At 38.6% G+C, this 18,875-nt stretch overlaps 4 protein-coding genes across 4 annotated transcripts; 1 reads left to right on the forward strand and 3 right to left on the reverse strand.

The window, feature by feature from the left end:
- The first annotated feature begins 419 nt into the window (after positions 1-419).
- LOC129769235 (peptide methionine sulfoxide reductase-like) lies at positions 420-1,411 on the forward strand. The gene is made up of 4 exons (XM_055771346.1): positions 420-530; positions 591-751; positions 803-1,063; positions 1,127-1,411. The coding sequence occupies exons 1-4, from the start codon at positions 528-530 to the stop codon at positions 1,359-1,361; spliced, it is 660 nt and encodes a 219-aa protein (XP_055627321.1). The 5' UTR covers positions 420-527; the 3' UTR covers positions 1,362-1,411.
- Positions 1,412-2,678: 1,267 nt separating this feature from the next.
- Positions 2,679-3,701, reverse strand: LOC129769860 (gonadal protein gdl-like). The gene is made up of 3 exons (XM_055772364.1): positions 3,420-3,701; positions 3,204-3,364; positions 2,679-3,140 (listed from the first exon to the last, which is right to left on the reverse strand). The coding sequence occupies exons 1-3, from the start codon at positions 3,608-3,610 to the stop codon at positions 2,854-2,856; spliced, it is 639 nt and encodes a 212-aa protein (XP_055628339.1). The 5' UTR covers positions 3,611-3,701; the 3' UTR covers positions 2,679-2,853.
- Positions 3,702-5,009: 1,308 nt separating this feature from the next.
- Positions 5,010-6,055, reverse strand: LOC129769480 (gonadal protein gdl-like). The gene is made up of 3 exons (XM_055771778.1): positions 5,748-6,055; positions 5,526-5,686; positions 5,010-5,462 (listed from the first exon to the last, which is right to left on the reverse strand). Exons 1-3 carry the CDS (start codon positions 5,948-5,950, stop codon positions 5,167-5,169), a joined length of 660 nt encoding a protein of 219 aa, XP_055627753.1. The 5' UTR covers positions 5,951-6,055; the 3' UTR covers positions 5,010-5,166.
- Positions 6,056-14,348: 8,293 nt separating this feature from the next.
- On the reverse strand, positions 14,349-18,656 carry LOC129765547 (uncharacterized). Its single transcript, XM_055765952.1, has one exon. The coding sequence runs from the start codon at positions 18,648-18,650 to the stop codon at positions 14,349-14,351; it is 4,302 nt and encodes a 1,433-aa protein (XP_055621927.1). The 5' UTR covers positions 18,651-18,656.
- Positions 18,657-18,875: the final 219 nt, after the last annotated feature.

The raw sequence follows: 18,875 nt of genomic DNA on the forward strand, positions 1-18,875 counted from the left end.
TATGCATAGTTAAATCATTATACCAAATATATTTAAATTTATATAAATCAAAAGCTATGCAGTCGGAGAATGTAATACAATTTGTTTGATCGAATTTGGACCATTGCAAAGCACTTAAAAACGACGATAAAAATAAGTTTAAATGACTTGTAAAAAGCCGCCCCAATGTTTTTCTTCGATTTTGTTTTCATCGCAGTGGCGTTGCGGCCACTTGCTCTCTCTCTCTCTCTTCTCAATATACAAACACATGTGATCTTGAAAGCATGTGCCGGTCGTCTAGTAGTGGAGACGCTTACAAATACATCATGTTTATCTCGCGCAACACATCCACGGAATCGAACAGCTTGAAATGTTGCTTCCGTTGGATATTCATTCATAAAATGAGAAACAGAATCTGTCAAAAAAAAAAAAAAATGATTTCAAATGTATGGGTTTCGGCTTTGCGTCGGACGCCATTTCTTTATTTTGATATATTTGGTTCAATTACGTCTATCCGAAATACCTTTGAGTTTCGCGTAAAAATCAGCATGGTAAATTTTATTATTGTTATATTTAAAGACTCTGATTGACGGTTTTAACATTCCAATCAGAGACAACCATTGCATCATATAGATGTGCCATTCGAGAAGGCAACATTCGGAATGGGTTGTTATTGGGCATGCGATTCTTTGTTTGGGGCCACCAAGGGAGTTTTACGGACACGAGTTGGTTACGCCGGTGGAACCACTGGTGCTCCAGTGAATAAAAATATGTAAGTTCGATCAATACATATGTAAACGGCTGATACTTGCTTGCATTCCAGAGGAAACCATGTCGAAGTCATAGAGATAGACTATGATCCTACGCAGATCACTTACGCGGTTTTGCTCGAACTGTTTTGGAAGAACCATGAATATCGGGTGTCTGCGCGCTTAAAGCGGGAGTACATGACCATGATAATGTACCACAACGCCGAGCAGCGTCGTTTGGCTGAGGCGTCTATGCTCGATCAGCAGTCCAAAGAAAAAGATGATGCAGTTGCAACTGAGATTGTTCCAGTCGGAATATTTTATCCCGCTGAAAAGTATACATTATTTTAGTTGACAATTTTCTCGAATATTAAAATATTTTTCCTCTAATCTTCAAGCCATAATCAGAAGTACCGTCTGCTAGGACATGTCGATCTTGCCAAAGATCTAAATCTGACACCTGAGTTGCTTCAAACTTCGCACGTGGCAGCCCGATTGAATGGATATTTGGTGGGCGTTGGAGGCATGGAACAGTTTGAATCGGAATCTGAACAGTTGGGCCTTTCGGATGAGCAAATACAATATGTGAAGAACTGTATTATGCAGAATGAAGGTGGGAGCTTAATATGCTGATGTTGTAAATCAACTTTTTTTTGTAATACAATTATAAACGAACACATGCAGTGAAATTGTTTGATTAAACAGTATTTCTGCAGCATCGATTTTGTTCTGAAAGCATTCTATGTCATGAATGCGCTATGAACTTTATTTTTAACTTATTAACTGATTTTCTATGAACTTGTTGCAGCCAAGCTGGTCATGGAAGAGGTCGAGGAACTTTAAAAAACTGAACATTTTGAATGAAAGTTATAACAAATTATCAGATCCTCAAAATTTGGGTTGCGATTTGATTCATCTCGGAAGCATTTCTGTATCCTGAGATTCCACGAGATTCGAGCATACTCCCAAATAGAAGCATGTGCTCTAGGTGATGCTGCAAATATTTTACTATACCAATACTAGTTCTCGTCAGTATTGCCCAGTGGAGGGGAGCTTTGCATGCAAGTACTAACTTATGTGCAATTAGATCAACAGTTACTTTCAAGTTTGGACATAAACGAACTGAGACATTATCGAGATTTTTCTGTGGTTTTAGCTTGTTATGGGGGAAGAGATGATAAAATGAACACACTAACGATTATACCCTTTTACTGTGTTCACATACCGCTACAATCCCAGTTTTTTCGAAGAATATTCTAGCCTAACCAGGTGTCAAAAAAGAATTAGACTACTTTTGGAAAGAGCCAAAATTTTTTTCTTGATTTTTTACAAAAAATTATAACTCAATTCATTAAATTCTCTAAAAATATTATATGAATAGCCCTTACAATTTCCGACAAGTTGTTCATACTTCGGAAGATGGGCACTTTTACAGGGAAAAAGTTTTTCTAACAAGAACTTTTTCATGCTTCTTTGAAAAAGTTCCAACTAATACTAATTTTTTTCTAAAGTCAAGATAGTAATATAGTGTATTCATGTTAAACGCGAGACTCCTGAGACTTCTGAGACTAGTTGGCATGAAATTCGTCTATTGCCAGATACCTTTTGGAATTTAAAAAAATTGAAATAGTACTCCAAGCGTAGCGAAGAAAAAGAGTTAAATATTTGGCTCCGGTCAAACAGTCACCCCTATTATGTATTTCGATCAATTCGAAATATTTCGAACGACTTGATAAAATTCGATTCAGTTGTTTTTGCATTTCGTTCGATCTGTTTATCTTCGAACATTAAATGAGCAAAACGTTCGAAACAGGGGATGCGAAATTATAACTCGAACGAAATAACGATTTCGAACGAAATGGAAATCCGTCGGAATACAGAATAGGGCTAAGTGTATGAGCACCCTAACTTAATTAAATCATGCGAATGTCAAATAATGTCGAAATGTACTAAATTTCTTCTATACCTTTATATTTTCAAGTCATTACTGAGGGTGAAATCATACTTTATCGTCAAAACATTAATAGTCATAGTCAAGAAACAAAGAAACAAAAAAAAATTGCACAAAAGTACATACTCAATGAAAATCACTTATTTTACAACCATTATGTAGCTCCTAACTTGCTTATTCGTACTTTTCTGGCTGATCAAAATTAATTTTGCTTAAGCGCAGAATAAAATCCAACAAAAGCATTTGTATTTTTATCTCGTTTGGATCGTCAGTTACATGGAATCCGGGAACTCCCGCCTCCTCCAGCGCTTTTTGTTGGTCTTTGACATTGTGATCCAAGTGCAACACTAGCTCCATGGTCGTTTTTTCCATATTCATGTCGTGCTTGATCTTCATCAGGCTCAAAATATGCTCCAGTTCTTCGGGATCCTTGATCTTTGACTCCCACTGTACTATTTCCACTGAAAACAAGTTGATTGTAGTTGACTTCGGAGCTCATTCGCAAAGGAATGTTCCTAACATACATTGGTGATCGTGTTGTGCCTTTTTCCTGATTTGCATCAGATGAATCTCGGTCTCATGTTGAGTATTTATGAGCTGTTCCACTAGATCGAAGATTGGATTATTCTGCAAACAATTGGCTAATCTTGCTAGCAATTCGTGTGAAATTTGTAGTTGGTATTGCCTGGCGGATGATTAGATGTAGAAAAAAAACATTTTCCTTTCAGCGTGATACTTACTCTGGTAAATTTTGGTGCATTTTCTGAAGCTCTTTTTGTACAAAATATAATTCCCATTGAGAAAAGTTCTGGTATATTTCTTCCAATGACACTGAACTTATCTGGTTTTTGGTATGGAAATTCTGTGACAAAACCACATAAGAATCGGTGTCCTGTTGTATTTCTGTATTATCAACATTGTAGTGCTCCATATGAAAAATTTTGATGATCAAGGAAGAACGATTTATTTGTGGCGCCAACAATGGTTTGTATAGCAACTGCTTTGTTTCGTTTCAAAAGATCGTTCGATCGAGTTGCCATAAAAATGGTCACATTCATTTTAACGTTTTGGATTTGCACGAAAATTCTGTTTTTGGCTTCCATGAAAAGTGTTACATTTTTAATGATTGAAATATTTAGGTATACGCAACATTTATAATACAACGAAATCTCATTGGGAAGTTGTTTTCGAGGACAGCAGTAACCAAGAGTCATCTGTCATTCCAGGAATCATTCATTGCGTTAGCTGAGTCGCTGTAATGGTTTGGGCAAATATGATATCAATTTGTTGGTTAAAATTGTTTGTAAAATAAACTTCTCTTCTTCGTATTACTTTATATTTCAACAAATTGTTTATAAATGATCGAATTTTGAGGATATGTCAAAGCTCAATTGGAAATAATTTCGCTTTTTACTCCAGGGCCTATGGTACCAGGTAGGACCGTTTGGCCACTAAGTGAGTTATAGGGAGCGATAGGGGATTGTTTACCTGGAGCATAGAAGACCGAGGTTGCTCACTACGTTCAGAATTTCTGTATTCTCTCATTAATTTCATTAATGAGTATAACTCAGCTGATTCTCGTACTTTATTCCAAGATAAACGTTTTGTTTATAGAAAAAACGAAACGTTTGTCAAGTATCGTATTTAATAGAGTTCACAAATCGTGCACAAGCGTATTGTGTTTTGTTTACAAGCAAAACACAATATAGTTTCAAGATGTCTGCAGATTGGGTTTGACGTGTTGACCCACCTTAGGATATACTTTTAAACGCTTTGATTTACCCATTGAAACAGCGGCACCTAGCGGCGATGACCTGAGTCTTCGGTGAAGGGGATAGTGTGAGATAGTGTAGTTTGTCTTAAGTTGGCCGTATACTGTTTGTTCGGAGGTCAAATTTTTGACACTTTTTGACAGATAAATTGTGGTTTAAAATTTGTACAAACACTTTTTTATTTGCCACTATTCAATTATCAACAGTGGCAAAATTTGAACATGAAAAAATTAGACTGAAATAATTAAGGTAACCATGCTAACCATGTACTGAGGTTTGACCAACAGACCGAAAAAATATTTCAAGCATCCAATAACTGAATATACTTGTTGTGTTTTGTGTCGAATATATTTGATCAGTACACGTTGATAAAATTTTATCTGTCAAAAAGAGTCAAATATTTGGCTTCGGCCAAACATTGTGTGAGCACCCTTACCACTATAAGCCATGAAGCGGCGAAGGCACATTCATGCAATCTATTCACTGAGTAAGGCATGCTAATTTTGCTGTTACAGAACATGAAAGTATGAAAGTACACAAAACATGCATTTTTCCCAATATTTGTCGTATCAATTTATTCATAGATTTTTACCACATTATGACGTTTCATTTAATTTCAATATCAACTTATTTCTTAGTTTCCACAGGAAAGAGCAATCATAACTAATAGTGACATCTGCGTTCAACACAGATTTTGGAATAAATTAAAGTGATTTCAACAGGATACTTCGTACTTTTTCGCCGGATCGAACTTTATCCTGCTCAAGCGCAGAATGAAATCCAGCAAGTACATTTGTATCTTTATTTCCCTTGGGTTATCGGTTACGTAGAATCCGGGAACACCAGCTTTCTCCAGCGTCGATTGTTGGTCTTTGACTTTTTGGTCCAGGTGCAACACTAGCTTCATGTCTGTCTCCTTCATGTTCTTATTGTGCTTGATTTTCATCAGGGCCACAATGTGTTCCAATTCTTCAGGATCTTGAATCTTTGACTCCCACTGTTTTATTTCCACTGAAAATAGGTTAATCGTAAGTGACCCCAAAATACATTCGCAAACATATTCGTCTAGCTTACATTGGTGATCATTTTCCACCTTCTCCCTAACTTGCATCAAATGTTTCTCGGTTACATGTTGAATTTCCATGAGCCCTTTCACTATTTCGAAGATTGTGTGATTCTGTAAAGAATTGGCTAAGCCTGCTAGCAGTTCGTATGAAATCCGCATCTGGTATTGCCTGTAAGATGAATATGTATATGTATTAAAAGATTTAGTTCTTACTTCCGGATCGTACGTACTCTGGTAAACTGGCGTGCATTTTCTTCAGTTGTTCTAGTAGAAAGTATAACTTCCGCTGTAAAAATTCTTGGCTCTGATATGGCTCATCTACTGAAGTCGCCTCGGTACTCTCCTGACTCTCGGCTTGGGAATCTTGTGACAACCCCTCATAAGAGTCGTTTTCTCGTAGCATTTCCGTGCTTTTAACTTCTTCACTGCCCATCTCTATATTTGGAGGATTTTCAAGTATAACTTCCACAAAGTTTAACTGATTTTAAATTAGAATGAATATGCAGCAGCGACAGTCACATATATGTGATTGTTTTGCTACCGCCAATCAAGATGAATATAAACATGTGAGACAGTATCTTCATACACTCAAAGAAATTATTAGTAAATGTGACTGATTTTGGGATGTATCAGTCGTCGGTCATATTCTACCCTGAGTCCAACGTAAATAGAATACAGTAGTTCTAGATCAACATGTCAGAAAGGCCTATTTTCTTTGATCGATTCTCTTAGTCGACTTTCTCTTTTGATAACCACGGCCTTTCAGACAAATATTACTCCAGTTTTGTCATGTGGTTTGATAAACGAGGTTCCCTTTCACACTTCTTATCATCGAACACATCAGGAAATGCTGTTACTGCTTAGTTATTAATGAAAGAGAATGTAGATGAAGAGAATCGATCAAAGAAGATAGGCCCTTTTGACATGCTGATCCAGAATTTATACTTAATGCGACATGCCGAGGCACCATTCAGTGTCGCATTGGAAGCGATTTTGATCTGTAATTAGACATTGTCGATGAGAGTAGTGCAGTGTCGACGTCTTGTGGCGACTTTTAATGTTGGGCCATAACTTGGGCCCCGAACTCAATGTTTACACAAATGTATTTAATTTGACATACTGTCGCACCACTCAGTGTTGCATCAGAGGCGTTTGTGACCTGTAATTAGGCATTGGTAATGACAGTGGTACAGTGTCGACGTCTGGTGGCTATTTTCAATAATATGTTTACATATTAAGTAAACAAACTCGATGTTTAGAAAAATGCCTAAAAAGAGTCGAAAACGCTCAACTATTCGCGTCACATTACAGGTCTGTCCAATTAGCTAGTTGTCGAATTAGATGTAATTTACCGTATTTTGACTCAACGTGGATTCAAAATAGATCCGAAAACCATCTGATAGCGGGTAATTATTGTATCCGATAAATAGAAGTCTTCGTTTTGTTCATTTATATCCATTCGATTATATCTATATCTTTTGTTCAGTTCGAGAGTCAGGTGTTCGAAACTTGATGCGGATGAACAGGATGTCGATGATCTGAGAGCGATCTATAGTTTCGGTTCTTATGGACTAGCAACAGGCGAAGCGCGTGTTCGTTTCATGCTGGTATCTTTCCCGAATGGCTTAAATTTCATCAGCGAAGTATTCTGGGTAATTGATGAATCGAGTGACGACATCTGAGCTCATTGACTATCTTATTCACAACATTAGCAATTACTATATGATATATCTCATGAGGTAACAAAATCGTCTCTTATTTTCTTCCAGTCTTATCATATGTAATGGGTTCCCTTTTTTTTATAATATCGAGTGTAGTGTGCAGGTATAGAGCAGGTATAATTTGACTGAAAAATACCAAATAAAAATACATTCATAATATTGTATACTACTGAATCTAAATATTGCTTACGTTTCTTCAGAACGTCTCAGCGTAAGGTTTTGCACCATCTTGTGATTCCATAGCCACAGTCGCCAAACAAAAAACCCGTGAATGTTTGTTTCTTGTCTAAAAAATTCATTCTCAACCATTATCAAAAACCAATTAGCTAGATGTTTACTCTCTCAAATAAAAATCTAACAAACGGAGCAAAAGCTTCGGAGGTTTGTTTATGATCTCTCCGTGTTTCTTCTAAAAACGGCCGGTCGTTTACTGGAGACAGAAGGGGGATTTGATTTCAATAGCACGTATGATCACAATCAAAATTATCTACAATAACAAGTTTCATGCGGGTCAAAAATCAATTTCATTCTTCGTTGAAGTACTGGATACACATGATGGCGCTTAAAGTTTAGAATGAAGGAACAAGAAAAAAGTAACCATACAACCACATTGTTTTCGTTGTGACAACTTCCCTTTTGCATTTTGTTTTATTTGTTGTCGCATATACAGGGTGTTAGGTTGCTCACCCAGAGTCTTATAGGCGATCCTTCTAGACATATGGTTAAATCTCATCTGTGTCCGAGTTATAGAACTTTTCTTGTTTTGGGTTCTGTTTGTCTTAAACTGGCTCTAGTGGAAAAAGTACTCTGAGAACATTTCTGTTGCGCCCATTGGAAAGAAGATAAAATTTGGTATTAATACAGTAAAACGTTGTTGATGTTGGTTCATTTATTTCGACGAGTTCGGCCATTTCGAATGCCCAGTTAACTTTCGACAGCTGTTTTGCTTGCACATGCTTTGACTAGGGATACCATTTGTCCTGATTTAGCAGGACATGCCTTGATTATGAGATCCTTCTGGGGCGTCCTGATTTTTTGGTACGAATTTTGCATGCTCTCGTTGCTTTGGTTCAAAGTAGCTTCACCATGTGCCACAGGTTACATTCGAAATGCGTTCACGAAATTATTTTTGTTTTTCACATAAAATCCTTCTCTTTCACACAAGATTGTTTGATCCATTTTTTGAAATGTACAAAATTTTGAGACGAGTCGAAACACGTGCAAGCAACCCAACAAACAATCATTGGCTGTTATTAAACCGGATAATGGTAGAACAATAGCATTGAGTACTCAATAAAACTATGTGCTGAACTATACGCTGTATAAAAGTTTATTCAGGCCAAACTCAATCTTTTGTTCTATCATTGATATTTACCTGCATAATACGCATTACGCTATTATTTTCATTTGTTCAACAATTCATAACAAAGTTGAAGTCTGAAGTATAACTTTTTTCGACTATAGATAATTTGTCATACAGTCATTAGGATTACAAAAACTAGTCAGTTGAATAATAGTCTAACAATAGTGCCTCATAAGACGATTACTGAATTATAATATATGTTGTTGTATAAAATATCTTTCAGATCATTGTTTAACTATTGATATTTACCTGCATAATACACCAGAGAAACGATTTGACAACGTAATGCAGTCAGACAAAGATCATCTTCTATGATAGCGTAGTCTAAGTAGAGCAAAACGAATCAAAATAAGATCAAATCAACGTTTCCACCACAACATGGAGTTTCTTTTCTAACTGACTTTAAACTGCATTTAACGAACAATATTTGTTAAATGCAGTATTATATATCTGAATATATTCTCCTAATTTGCGTGCATAAGGTTTGAATAGAGGTTTTGATGCCAAATGGTTCATCGTGATGATTTCTTAAGCATAGGGCTGAACCAAACTATCATAAAAACGTCACACTGATGGGGAATTGTTAGTACGGAAAACAGCCGACAAAAATTAAATGAACATTTAAAATGGGCGAGTTTGTTGGTATAAGTAAGAGACTATAATACCAACGTAACGCCACGAAAGAAAAAACAAAAATTGCATGAGCCCCGATAGAATTGTTAGTATATTACTAAAATATTGAAATTCTATGATATCTATCTCGTCCAGAGTTCGCTCGACAGTAGACAACAATAACTAAAACTTAATAATGTCAAAAATCTTTTTTATCTTATAAACATCGATACAGGGCAGTTATATTTTACTTTTGTTGTTTAATTGCAACTATTTGATATTGAAAACGTACCACTGACAACATGACGATTGTTTATTCCTTACCCGAATCTACTCCCAAATGTATAAAATCAATTGAGAACTACATATATGCACTTTCTCTCAGTAAGAAAAGTGATATTATATTTTCCACTATACCATTTTGACTAAAATGAGAAACAATTTTTCCATAGGATCCAAACATCTTAGTCTTTGCTATCCATTCTCTCCGTACTTATTGTATCGTTTTGTATCGACTCTGTTAATTGCTATGAAAATGTGTAAAGTTTGGATTGGCTTGTATACCACATAAAACCACTTACTGAATAACGTAAATTCAAACGCTTTGGCCGGTCACGCATCGAGCGGTATTACTCAACTGAACGTCCTACCCAGCAAACATTAAATCGTATAATTTTGCACGTGCCAAGTCTTACAAGAAATCCGAATAAATCATAATCGCATATAATATCAATCAAAGTATGTAACGTGTATATTTGAAATCGCAAAAAATATATTTTATTTTATATACCATTATCAAATTAAGTCGCAATTCGGTATAATAAACATCAATTTTATGATGTACATTGTCGTAAAATATATTTAATCCGCATCATATGCGTATATTACGCTGATGCAGTTAGTGTGTCGTATAAGCGTAGAATTTAAATCGATTGAGTACTGTAGTAAATCGTGTTGCATGCTGAAGAAAATCATGAAACAGTAAATCATATTAGATCCTAATAGAAAACATATTACATCATATTGAAATGTCAATGAAATTCTGATGCACTAGAAAGTTTTAACCGTTGTTGAATTAAATTTCAGATAGCCGCGCGAGATAGCTGGTGGATGATAATCCAGACGACCGGAGTTCGAACTCACATCGGAGCAGTTTTCACCAAACATCAATCTGTGCCATTTTAAACATTCATATATTCCACTTATTTCTACAAACATAAATGCTCATATATAAAAATGGCGATTCGTGAGGCTATAATAAACATTTCACGAAAATATTTTGCGCCATTTGTTTTTTTTCTATGTCTGAAATAAATCGTATATGAGTATGGCAAAAGCCGTATTTGGTGCTTTGACAATTCATGAATATATTCATATTAGATCGCAATTGAATTTCAACATAATCGCTATTATAGCCGGTCAAAGTTGCATATTCATCCAAACAAATTCGGTAGGCATTTGCCATGTATGTATATGGCCTCCACTTTTGCATGCATATGCCAGTTAGGCGCATTATATGCCAACCAAATTTTAGGGCATATGATGTTATATATATACGCTTGTTATGCGATTTAATGTTTGCTGGGTAGCGCCCTTTGATATGCAAATGTACCACGAATCAGTCTCGATATCTTAGTTTTTGGGCCAATCGATTCACTATGATTCGGTATTTTATGTAAAACGGTTGAATAACCAAAAGGCACTGGAATGAACCTATCAACAATCATAAAGTCTAATTTGTTAATTTCTATGTCCAAAATCTCATTATATTTAAATTTTAAGACAAGATGAGAACGGAGGGAAAAATAACAAGAGATCGAAAATAGCAACAATTTGAATGTTGTGTAACCTTCCGTCTGAAACCCTTCCTCGAATTATTTGTTCACTAAAGTATTAATATACAACAATACTAACACAATGTTCAGTTATGTTGGTGTTTGCTCTATGTTGAATTTATCATAATTTCGTCAATCGCAATACTTCCCAAGTAGAGTCACAGTTCATAACTGTAGAATCGCATAACGACCTTGAAAGCATATGAAAATTTCATCGATTCGATGCAATCAAATTCATGTTTATAGCAACATTCCACTACTACTTCTGCGTTTCATGTTCTTTCGTTCGTCGTATGCTTTCTTGCTAGGATCAATGGCCATTTCTGACTTCTCTTTAAATCCACAGTTAGCGTTGCGCATTGCCATCAATATGTGTTCGGGTTATTGTGAGCTGGTATTCGAGGGCATCAGAACAGGTCAAACCTCATCCGAATATAATAAATGATGTGACTTTTTCCAAACCGATAGCGAAAATCCTAAAGAAATCGTGTAGATTAATATATTGTCCTTTCGGTTTTGTTGCACACTCAGTTATCGTTCTTCATTTCTTCAGTGATTCGGGGAAGGGTCAACGAAAAATATACCTGCAAGGGTATGTCAGTCATTTTGTCGATGTCGGTAGGAAATTATTGATACCCAGTCAGTCATGTTATTGGCAGGCAGACAGTGAACGTCGTAAAAATATCAATCGGAGCAGTGAATAAAGTAGTATCATGGAAGTGGTTGAATTGTTCAGTGCAATAATTATTTTAGTCCTGATAAAGCTATCATCGATTTTGAAAACAGCGTTGGATTATTTAGACATGGACAATACAACCACCGGCAATACGTTGTATCTTTCGGCACATTCTGAGCTGGATTTATCTGCAAGTATGGAAAATGACAATAATGCTAATTTAATCATCCAATCTCCACAACCATTGAAAACCTCTGAGAAAAAGATGCCAGTGGTGACTTCAACGCCGCTGCTGAATAGTGGACCAAGCGTGAAAGCTCTCTCGCCTAACATGTCGGAAATAATGGAGGGTCCCGAAAGCGAACCTTCTGTGAAACCGACGCCCCCTGCATTGCGTCGTGAGCGGGAAATCGTGGAGCGCCTATGTATGCTACACATACAGAGTAAAGCCGATGATTTTAGACCTACGCTTACCCGGGGACAAGTTTCACCCTCGACGCAGCTCAAGTACAAACAATTCGTTCGATCGCCAATAAGGACCCGGCCGAAGCAGTCACAGAGGAGAAATCTTAGATTGTAGTTAATGCAAGAGTGTAAATAGTTTAAATTTATCATAGGAAAATCATACAAAAAATTTCAATCTATTTGGGCTTTAAACGGATCACGAATTGGTAAAATGACGATTAGCTTTTTGTTTTCAAAATGTTTTATAGATAATTGGTGCAATCAAAATAAATTTTAACTAAAATATGTAACTGAACGAATATTTGTGTTTATTGTTTGCTGAATTTACTTCAATGTTCCAGGCAACGTGACCAACCTTCTAGATTTATCTGGAATCTTTCAGACATTTACAGAATATCCAGACACCCAGACTATCCTTTGTTTAGTCCAGACTTCTCATGATTCGCAATTAGCAATCACTCAATGGGATCACGGATGTTGTTTGTAATAAGGTAAGGTTTAATTGTAAACTTTACTTGAAAGATCTGTTGATCCATGCTGCAATCGAGAAGCACAAGAAAAACGAAAGTTCTCTCACAGGACATCGAGGCTGGAACGGTAGGCAGTCTGACGAGCCTAACATGACACATCGGAAATTGTGGAAATTGGATGCGGTAAGTAAATACTGAATCGGACATATGCAAAGAAACAATTGTTCGAACTAAGCCCATATTGATGATCAAAAATTCTCCAGACGTTCAAACTAGAGAAGTTCATTTGCGCAATCATACTTTTTGATTGCAAACGTATCAACGAATTTATCAGGCAAGAAATCACTCGCTTTGGTTATCCTAATTGGATGGGTATAGATGAATTTAGTTACAAGAAGGATCGTAAACTGAGCGTGAATGATTGATCCTATCATTTTATCTAGGTTACTGAAACTATTTTGAGTGTCTTGTATGATTAGGAATATCATTTGGTCGGAGTTGGAAGTCAGGATACCTGTCACAGCTAAGATTTATTAAGAACAAAAGGTGCGAGAACAGCGCAATAGTTTGTCGATAAAATGACAATCATTCAAACATTTTAGTCACTAATATAAAGTTACAGGAAGGTTGTGTCCGAGAAACGACCGCATATGAAGTATGATTACGTTAAGCTACTATTGCAAATTCATTCTGGATATGATTGAAAAATTCCATTGTTAAACTCTTTGATAAAATTTTGAAATGGAGCGTTTAGTTTGATTGTTGGGTATTGTTTTTTCACTCCACCAGTGGTACAATCGAGCGATGATGGCAAAAGGATGATGATTAGTCGTTGGATGGTGAACGATAAAAGATGCCGAAGGGGGATTTGTCGCAGCAGAAAATCATATCAAATGTGATCAGGCGAGAACCGTCGGAATTAATTATGCGGAAACAACGAACTATTTGAATTTTTCGATATTTTTTATTTCGAAAGAAAACGCGCGAACTGTTTTGTGGATCAGATCTGGTGTAAAAGAGGCTGCGCCTAGTTGTCTGGCTTCTTTTATAGCCAAACGGATCTGCCAATCTATTCTAGCTTTCTCTCTCTTTCCCTAGTCGCAGCTAGGTTTCAATTTCAGTACATTGGGTTACGCAATAGATGATGGGATTAACAATAGGAGTATTTTTTGGGGGATAGGATGCTGCTGATTCGATAGATGATAGGCTGCTCCAACATAAGCCGGCCCCCGTTGAAAGGTTAATCCTTTCAACCAAATTAATCGTACATATTGATCCTAATTGCGATTTCATATATGAGTCCTAATGCTATTGTTTTTAATTCATTGAATTGTAAGATGCTTATTCACTGTTTTAGTAAGGTTTTGTTGCTCGGTCCTGGTTCATCTGCTTGGTCACTTGTTGGTCATCTGTTCCATCGTAATCCTGGAGATGTCATCGAAAATCGTAAGGGAATGGTCTGCCATGGTCTATGGGCATTGTAGAAATCCAGATATGCGTCCTCTGAAGCTTCTAGTAACACACGTTGGGTGTACTCGGGTTGTGGGTTGCAGTAGCCGTCGACGAAACCAAACATGCAGGAGAAAAAAAATTCCTTGAGTTTTTTGAAAGTTCATTAAATACAAACACTTACATGGTTCGGAGGCCAATGGGCCTCCGATCGTTGCGCCGTGAACCCGCGATGGAAGATTAGATGAAATCTACGCTGGAACTGGCATCGCCAGTGGGGGTGGTTGTTGCTTGATGGATTGGTAGAACGCAAATTTTAGCAATTGCTCGCCTATATTCGCCGTCAGCTGTTCTCACGGATACCACTCTCACGTGGTTGTCGTCTCCTCGGAATATTTGCGTGATTCTCCCGTATTTCCACTTCAATGGTGGAAGATTTTCTTCTTTCAGAAGAACCATTGTTCCTATCGATATATTATCTCGAACTTGGGTCCACCTTGTGCGAGGGTGTAGACCGGATAAATAATCAGTTGTCCACCGCTTCCAAATCCGACGCAGGAGTTCTTGGTTCTCCTGCCAGCGGTCTAGTCGATTGCGGGGAATTGCTGAGAGATCGGGTTCTGGAATTGACGTAAGAGAACGGTGTACCAGGAAGTGTCCTGGCGTTAACACTTCCAGATCGTTCGGATCTGCGCTCAGTGGAGTGAGCGGTCTGGAGTTCAAACAAGCTTCAATGCGTGTTAGCAGGGTGACGAACTCATCTTGTGTGAGAATAGAATTCCCAACCGTCGAGCGGAAATGGCGCTTGAATGATTTCACCGCTGACTCCCACAAGCCGCCGAAGTGTGGACTGCGAGGCGGGATGAATTTGAACGTAATCTCTTCTTCAGCGCAGTTCTTGATAACAGCTGATTGGTGATTTTGCGAACGGAATTGCCTCGCTAGGTCAGCAAGCTCTCTCGATGCTCCCGTGAAATTTCGACCGTTATCACATTCGATGATTTTCGGCTTGCCTCTTCTGGAAATGAATCTGTGTAACGCCGCAATAAATGCTGCAGTCGACAAATCATAGACAGGTTCTATGTGAACGGCCTTCGTAACAAGGCATACAAAAATTGCAATATAGCATTTAACTGGTTGTGTTTTGCGAATTTTCCGGTACTGAAATGGTCCGCAGAGGTCTACGCCGGTATTCACAAATGGTAGGGTGGGAGTAATCCTTTCTGGTGGTAAATCTCCCATTATTTGTTGAAGATTACTTGGTCTACAGCGGAAACAATGTATACACGAGTGTACCACCTTCCGTGCCAAGTTACGAATCGAAAGTGGCCAATATTTCTCGCGTACGCAGGCAACAAGAAGTTGCGGTCCAGCATGCAAATATTTTGTATGATAATGTTGGAGAATGGTATCCGTAAGAGGGTGTCGTGAAGGGAGTATCATTGGGTGTTTCCGATCTTCAGGAATAGAAGCATTTCTAAGACGACCTCCTACTCGTAGGATTCCATCAGACATAATCGGAGAAAGAGTTTTCAACCGCGAATTCGGTTTCACTTGCCCTTCTTTGGATACTGCTGCGATATCAATAGCAAAAACTTCACGTTGGGCAATCCTTACGAGGGTTTTAACTGCTTCACCCAATTCGAAAGTTTGAATGTTCCCAAAGTGACGATCGGAATGGTTTTTCGCTCTAGTGTTGTGAATAAAGCGCATTAAAAGAGCGACAAGTCTAGTCATACTCGAGAAGCTAGAGCGAAGATAAAATAATTCATTTGGTTGAGAGGCTTGAATCGGTAACGAAATCGGTCGTTCTTCGAGATATTCCACAGGCACGTCTACTAAGGGTGGTTGTACTAATGCAGGCCAGAAACGAGGCTGTTGACTAAGCCAAGATGGACCATTCCACCATGCTGCTGTATCCTTGAGCTGAACAGCATACATTCCTCGGGATATGATGTCAGCAGGGTTGTCAATCCCAGGAACGTGTGCCCAAATACCATTTGCTGTGAGATGTTGCACTTCTGATACTCTGTTCGCGATGAACGTCTTCCAGCGCGAAGGCGTCGATCTGAGCCAATGTAACGTGATCAAGGAATCCGTCCAAAAGAACGGTTTGAAATTCAACGGAATACTAGTGTTTATTTTATTGAAAAGATGACTCAAAAGAAGTGCTGATGAAAGCTCTAGCCTCGGCAAAGATATTCGCCTTTGGCCCTTCGAAACACCTAGCGGCGCTACTCGCGATTTTGCCGCCATAAGATGCACAGAGATTATTCCATCAGCAGAAACTGTTCGCATATAAATGCAGGCTCCATAGGCCTTTTCCGACGCGTCGCAAAAACCATGCAATTCAACTGCTGCTGGAGTCGGTCTGCAGGCAACCCATCTAGGAATAGAAAGCAATGACAAATCATTCAAAGTACTGCGAAACTCGAGCCAAAACTTTTGGTGTGCTTCTTCTAGTGGCTCATCCCATGAGTTAGTGCGTTGCCAAAGAGTTTGTATGAAGATTTTGGCTATTACCACAACCGGACCGATTAACCCAAGCGGATCGTAGAGTTTAGCGGTGTCCGATAGAACGACACGTCGAGTGATTATGGGTCCCTGTGACCATTCCGGTATGGCATATTTAAATCTGTCGAGTGATGGTTCCCACTGCAAACCGAGAGCCTTGATAGGCGTAGGATCGACATCCAATGTGAACAGTGATCTCTCATCACGTAACTCAGCCGGAATTTTCGAAAGAGTAGCATTGGAATTCGACGCCCATTTGCGTAGGTTGAATCCGCCTAATTGTAACAGCTGGATCAGTTGTGTACAGAGTTCCTTCCCTTCTTCGATGGTATTCACTCCAGTCAACATGTCGTCCATGAAAAAATCATTCTCAAGGACCCGCGATGCATTTGGATAGTTGATGCTCTCTTGCTTGGCCAGCTCCTTCAGGCATCTGGTAGCTAAGTATGGCGCCGAAGCCGTACCGTATGTCACGGTCGTGAGCTCAAACGTACGTATCGGCTCCTGTGAGGAATTTCGCCATAGAATTCTATGGAGTGGATGATCAGATGGGTGTATCCCAATTTGGCGGAACATCTTCTCGATGTCCGCTATGATTGCAATTTTATGTATTCGAAATCGGACGATTAGCGAAAACAAATCGTCCTGTATGACTGGACCGACCATCAACGCTTGATTTAATGAAACTCCGCTATCCGTTCGCGATGATGCGTCGAACACAACGCGTAGCTTGGTAGTGGTGCTATCCGCTTTTTGTACACAGTGGTGTGGTAAATAGTACGATGGAGTGACTATGGATTTTTCATCATCTATCTCTCTCATATGATTTAGCGATAAATATTCTTGGATGAAGTTTGAATAAGATTCCTTTAATCTGACATCGGAATCCAATCGACGTTCTAATGCCAGAAATCTTCTGGTTGCAATTTGTTTCGAATGTCCAAGTTGAGTCAGAAAAGCTTGACGTTTGGGTAGGGTAACTACGAATCTTCCGAAGGTGTCACGGAAGGTAAATTGTGAGAAATGCTCTTCACAAGCAGATTCTTCTAGGGAATGTGTACTATCACGCCAACAGGACTCCAAATCCCAAAATCGATATAATTGTTTCTCAAGTGACTTGGATCCGCAAACATGAGCAAATTGTCGATCTGTATGCTCTGTATGCCCAGAGTCTATTTTTCCTGAAGCAACCCAGCCAAACACTGTGTTTTGCATGATTGGCTGTTCAGGTCCGAGTTTGATGAAACCATTCAAAAGTAAATCATAATACATCTCCATTCCTAACAGAAGGTCGATTGATCCCGGTTCGTAGAATTTGGGATCAGCTAGAGTGATATCCGAAGGAATAATCCACGACGACTTATTGATGGACCTCGTAGGGAGTTCATGAGTAATCCTCTTCAAAATATGACAGGATTCTTCGGTAACGAAATCTGAACAGTGTGATCCAATTCGAACCTTGACTGTGTGCGACGATACGACGAAAGAATTGCCTACGCCTCCGATTTCTTGGTAATCGGGATAACGGCGCAACTTGAGTTTCTGCACCAGGTTTTCCGTGATGAGGTTAAGCTGGGATGCAGGATCTAACAGTGCTCTTGCCCATTGTGTGTGACCGTTGAGGTCGAAGACCTTTACGAGCGCTGTTTGTAGCAGTACGGTGGATGGTATGGTTCTTGTACTACCAACTAGTGAAGTAGAAATGAGACTAGTGACAGTCTCCGAGGTCGAAGGTGTTTGAGGTTCTGGTAACAACGTGGTATGCAATTGCGAGGAAGACTTATTCGAGATGTTTGTTTGAGCATTCTGAGTCGATGGCGAAGTCGATGAATAGTGTGTGGATGGTGGAAACGATTTTGATTGCGAAGAAGAGCGATCATTCGGAATTTGGTGGAGCATAGTGTGGTGCTTCTGGCTGCAAACTCTGCAGGAACTGGATGAACAATTTCTCATGATGTGCGAGGACGAAAAACAGTTGATGCATAAATTCTTTTTCTTCACCAGGTCGAAACGTTGTGAAACTGACATCTTTTGGAAAATGTCGCATTTAAATGGTGAATGTGCGGTTTTCGAACAAAATGGACAAAGCGATGAAACAGCCTGAATAACTGTATGAACTGCAGCGAATTTCGATTTGGTTGGTCGACTTATTTCCGGTTTCTGGCATTCCGACAGACGAGACCTTAGTGGTGTTAGTGTTTGGAGAACTGTGAGATGGTTACGCAGGAATGTGATTATTTCGTTATATGTAGG

The sequence above is a fragment of the Toxorhynchites rutilus genome, chromosome 2, assembly GCF_029784135.1.
Source record: "Toxorhynchites rutilus septentrionalis strain SRP chromosome 2, ASM2978413v1, whole genome shotgun sequence".
Taxonomy (NCBI): domain Eukaryota; kingdom Metazoa; phylum Arthropoda; class Insecta; order Diptera; family Culicidae; genus Toxorhynchites; species Toxorhynchites rutilus.

What these genes read in the sequence shown, in the direction of transcription:
- LOC129769235 (XM_055771346.1), top strand. An exon ending in GCTCCAGTGAATAAAAATAT is followed by an intron (nt 752 to 802) that starts GTAAGTTCGATC and finishes CTTGCATTCCAG; the next exon opens with AGGAAACCATGTCGAAGTCA. An exon ending in ATATTTTATCCCGCTGAAAA is followed by an intron (nt 1,064 to 1,126) that starts GTATACATTATT and finishes CTAATCTTCAAG; the next exon opens with CCATAATCAGAAGTACCGTC.
- LOC129769860 (XM_055772364.1), bottom strand. Translation starts at nt 3,610, where the DNA reads ATGGAGCACTACAATGTTGATAATACAGAAATACAACAGGACACCGAT. An exon ending in ATGCACCAAAATTTACCAGA is followed by an intron (nt 3,365 to 3,419) that starts GTAAGTATCACG and finishes ATCATCCGCCAG; the next exon opens with GCAATACCAACTACAAATTT. An exon ending in GGCACAACACGATCACCAAT is followed by an intron (nt 3,141 to 3,203) that starts GTATGTTAGGAA and finishes ACTTGTTTTCAG; the next exon opens with TGGAAATAGTACAGTGGGAG.
- LOC129769480 (XM_055771778.1), bottom strand. Translation starts at nt 5,950, where the DNA reads ATGGGCAGTGAAGAAGTTAAAAGCACGGAAATGCTACGAGAAAACGAC. An exon ending in ATGCACGCCAGTTTACCAGA is followed by an intron (nt 5,687 to 5,747) that starts GTACGTACGATC and finishes TTCATCTTACAG; the next exon opens with GCAATACCAGATGCGGATTT. An exon ending in GGTGGAAAATGATCACCAAT is followed by an intron (nt 5,463 to 5,525) that starts GTAAGCTAGACG and finishes ACCTATTTTCAG; the next exon opens with TGGAAATAAAACAGTGGGAG.
- LOC129765547 (XM_055765952.1), bottom strand. Translation starts at nt 18,650, where the DNA reads ATGTCAGTTTCACAACGTTTCGACCTGGTGAAGAAAAAGAATTTATGC.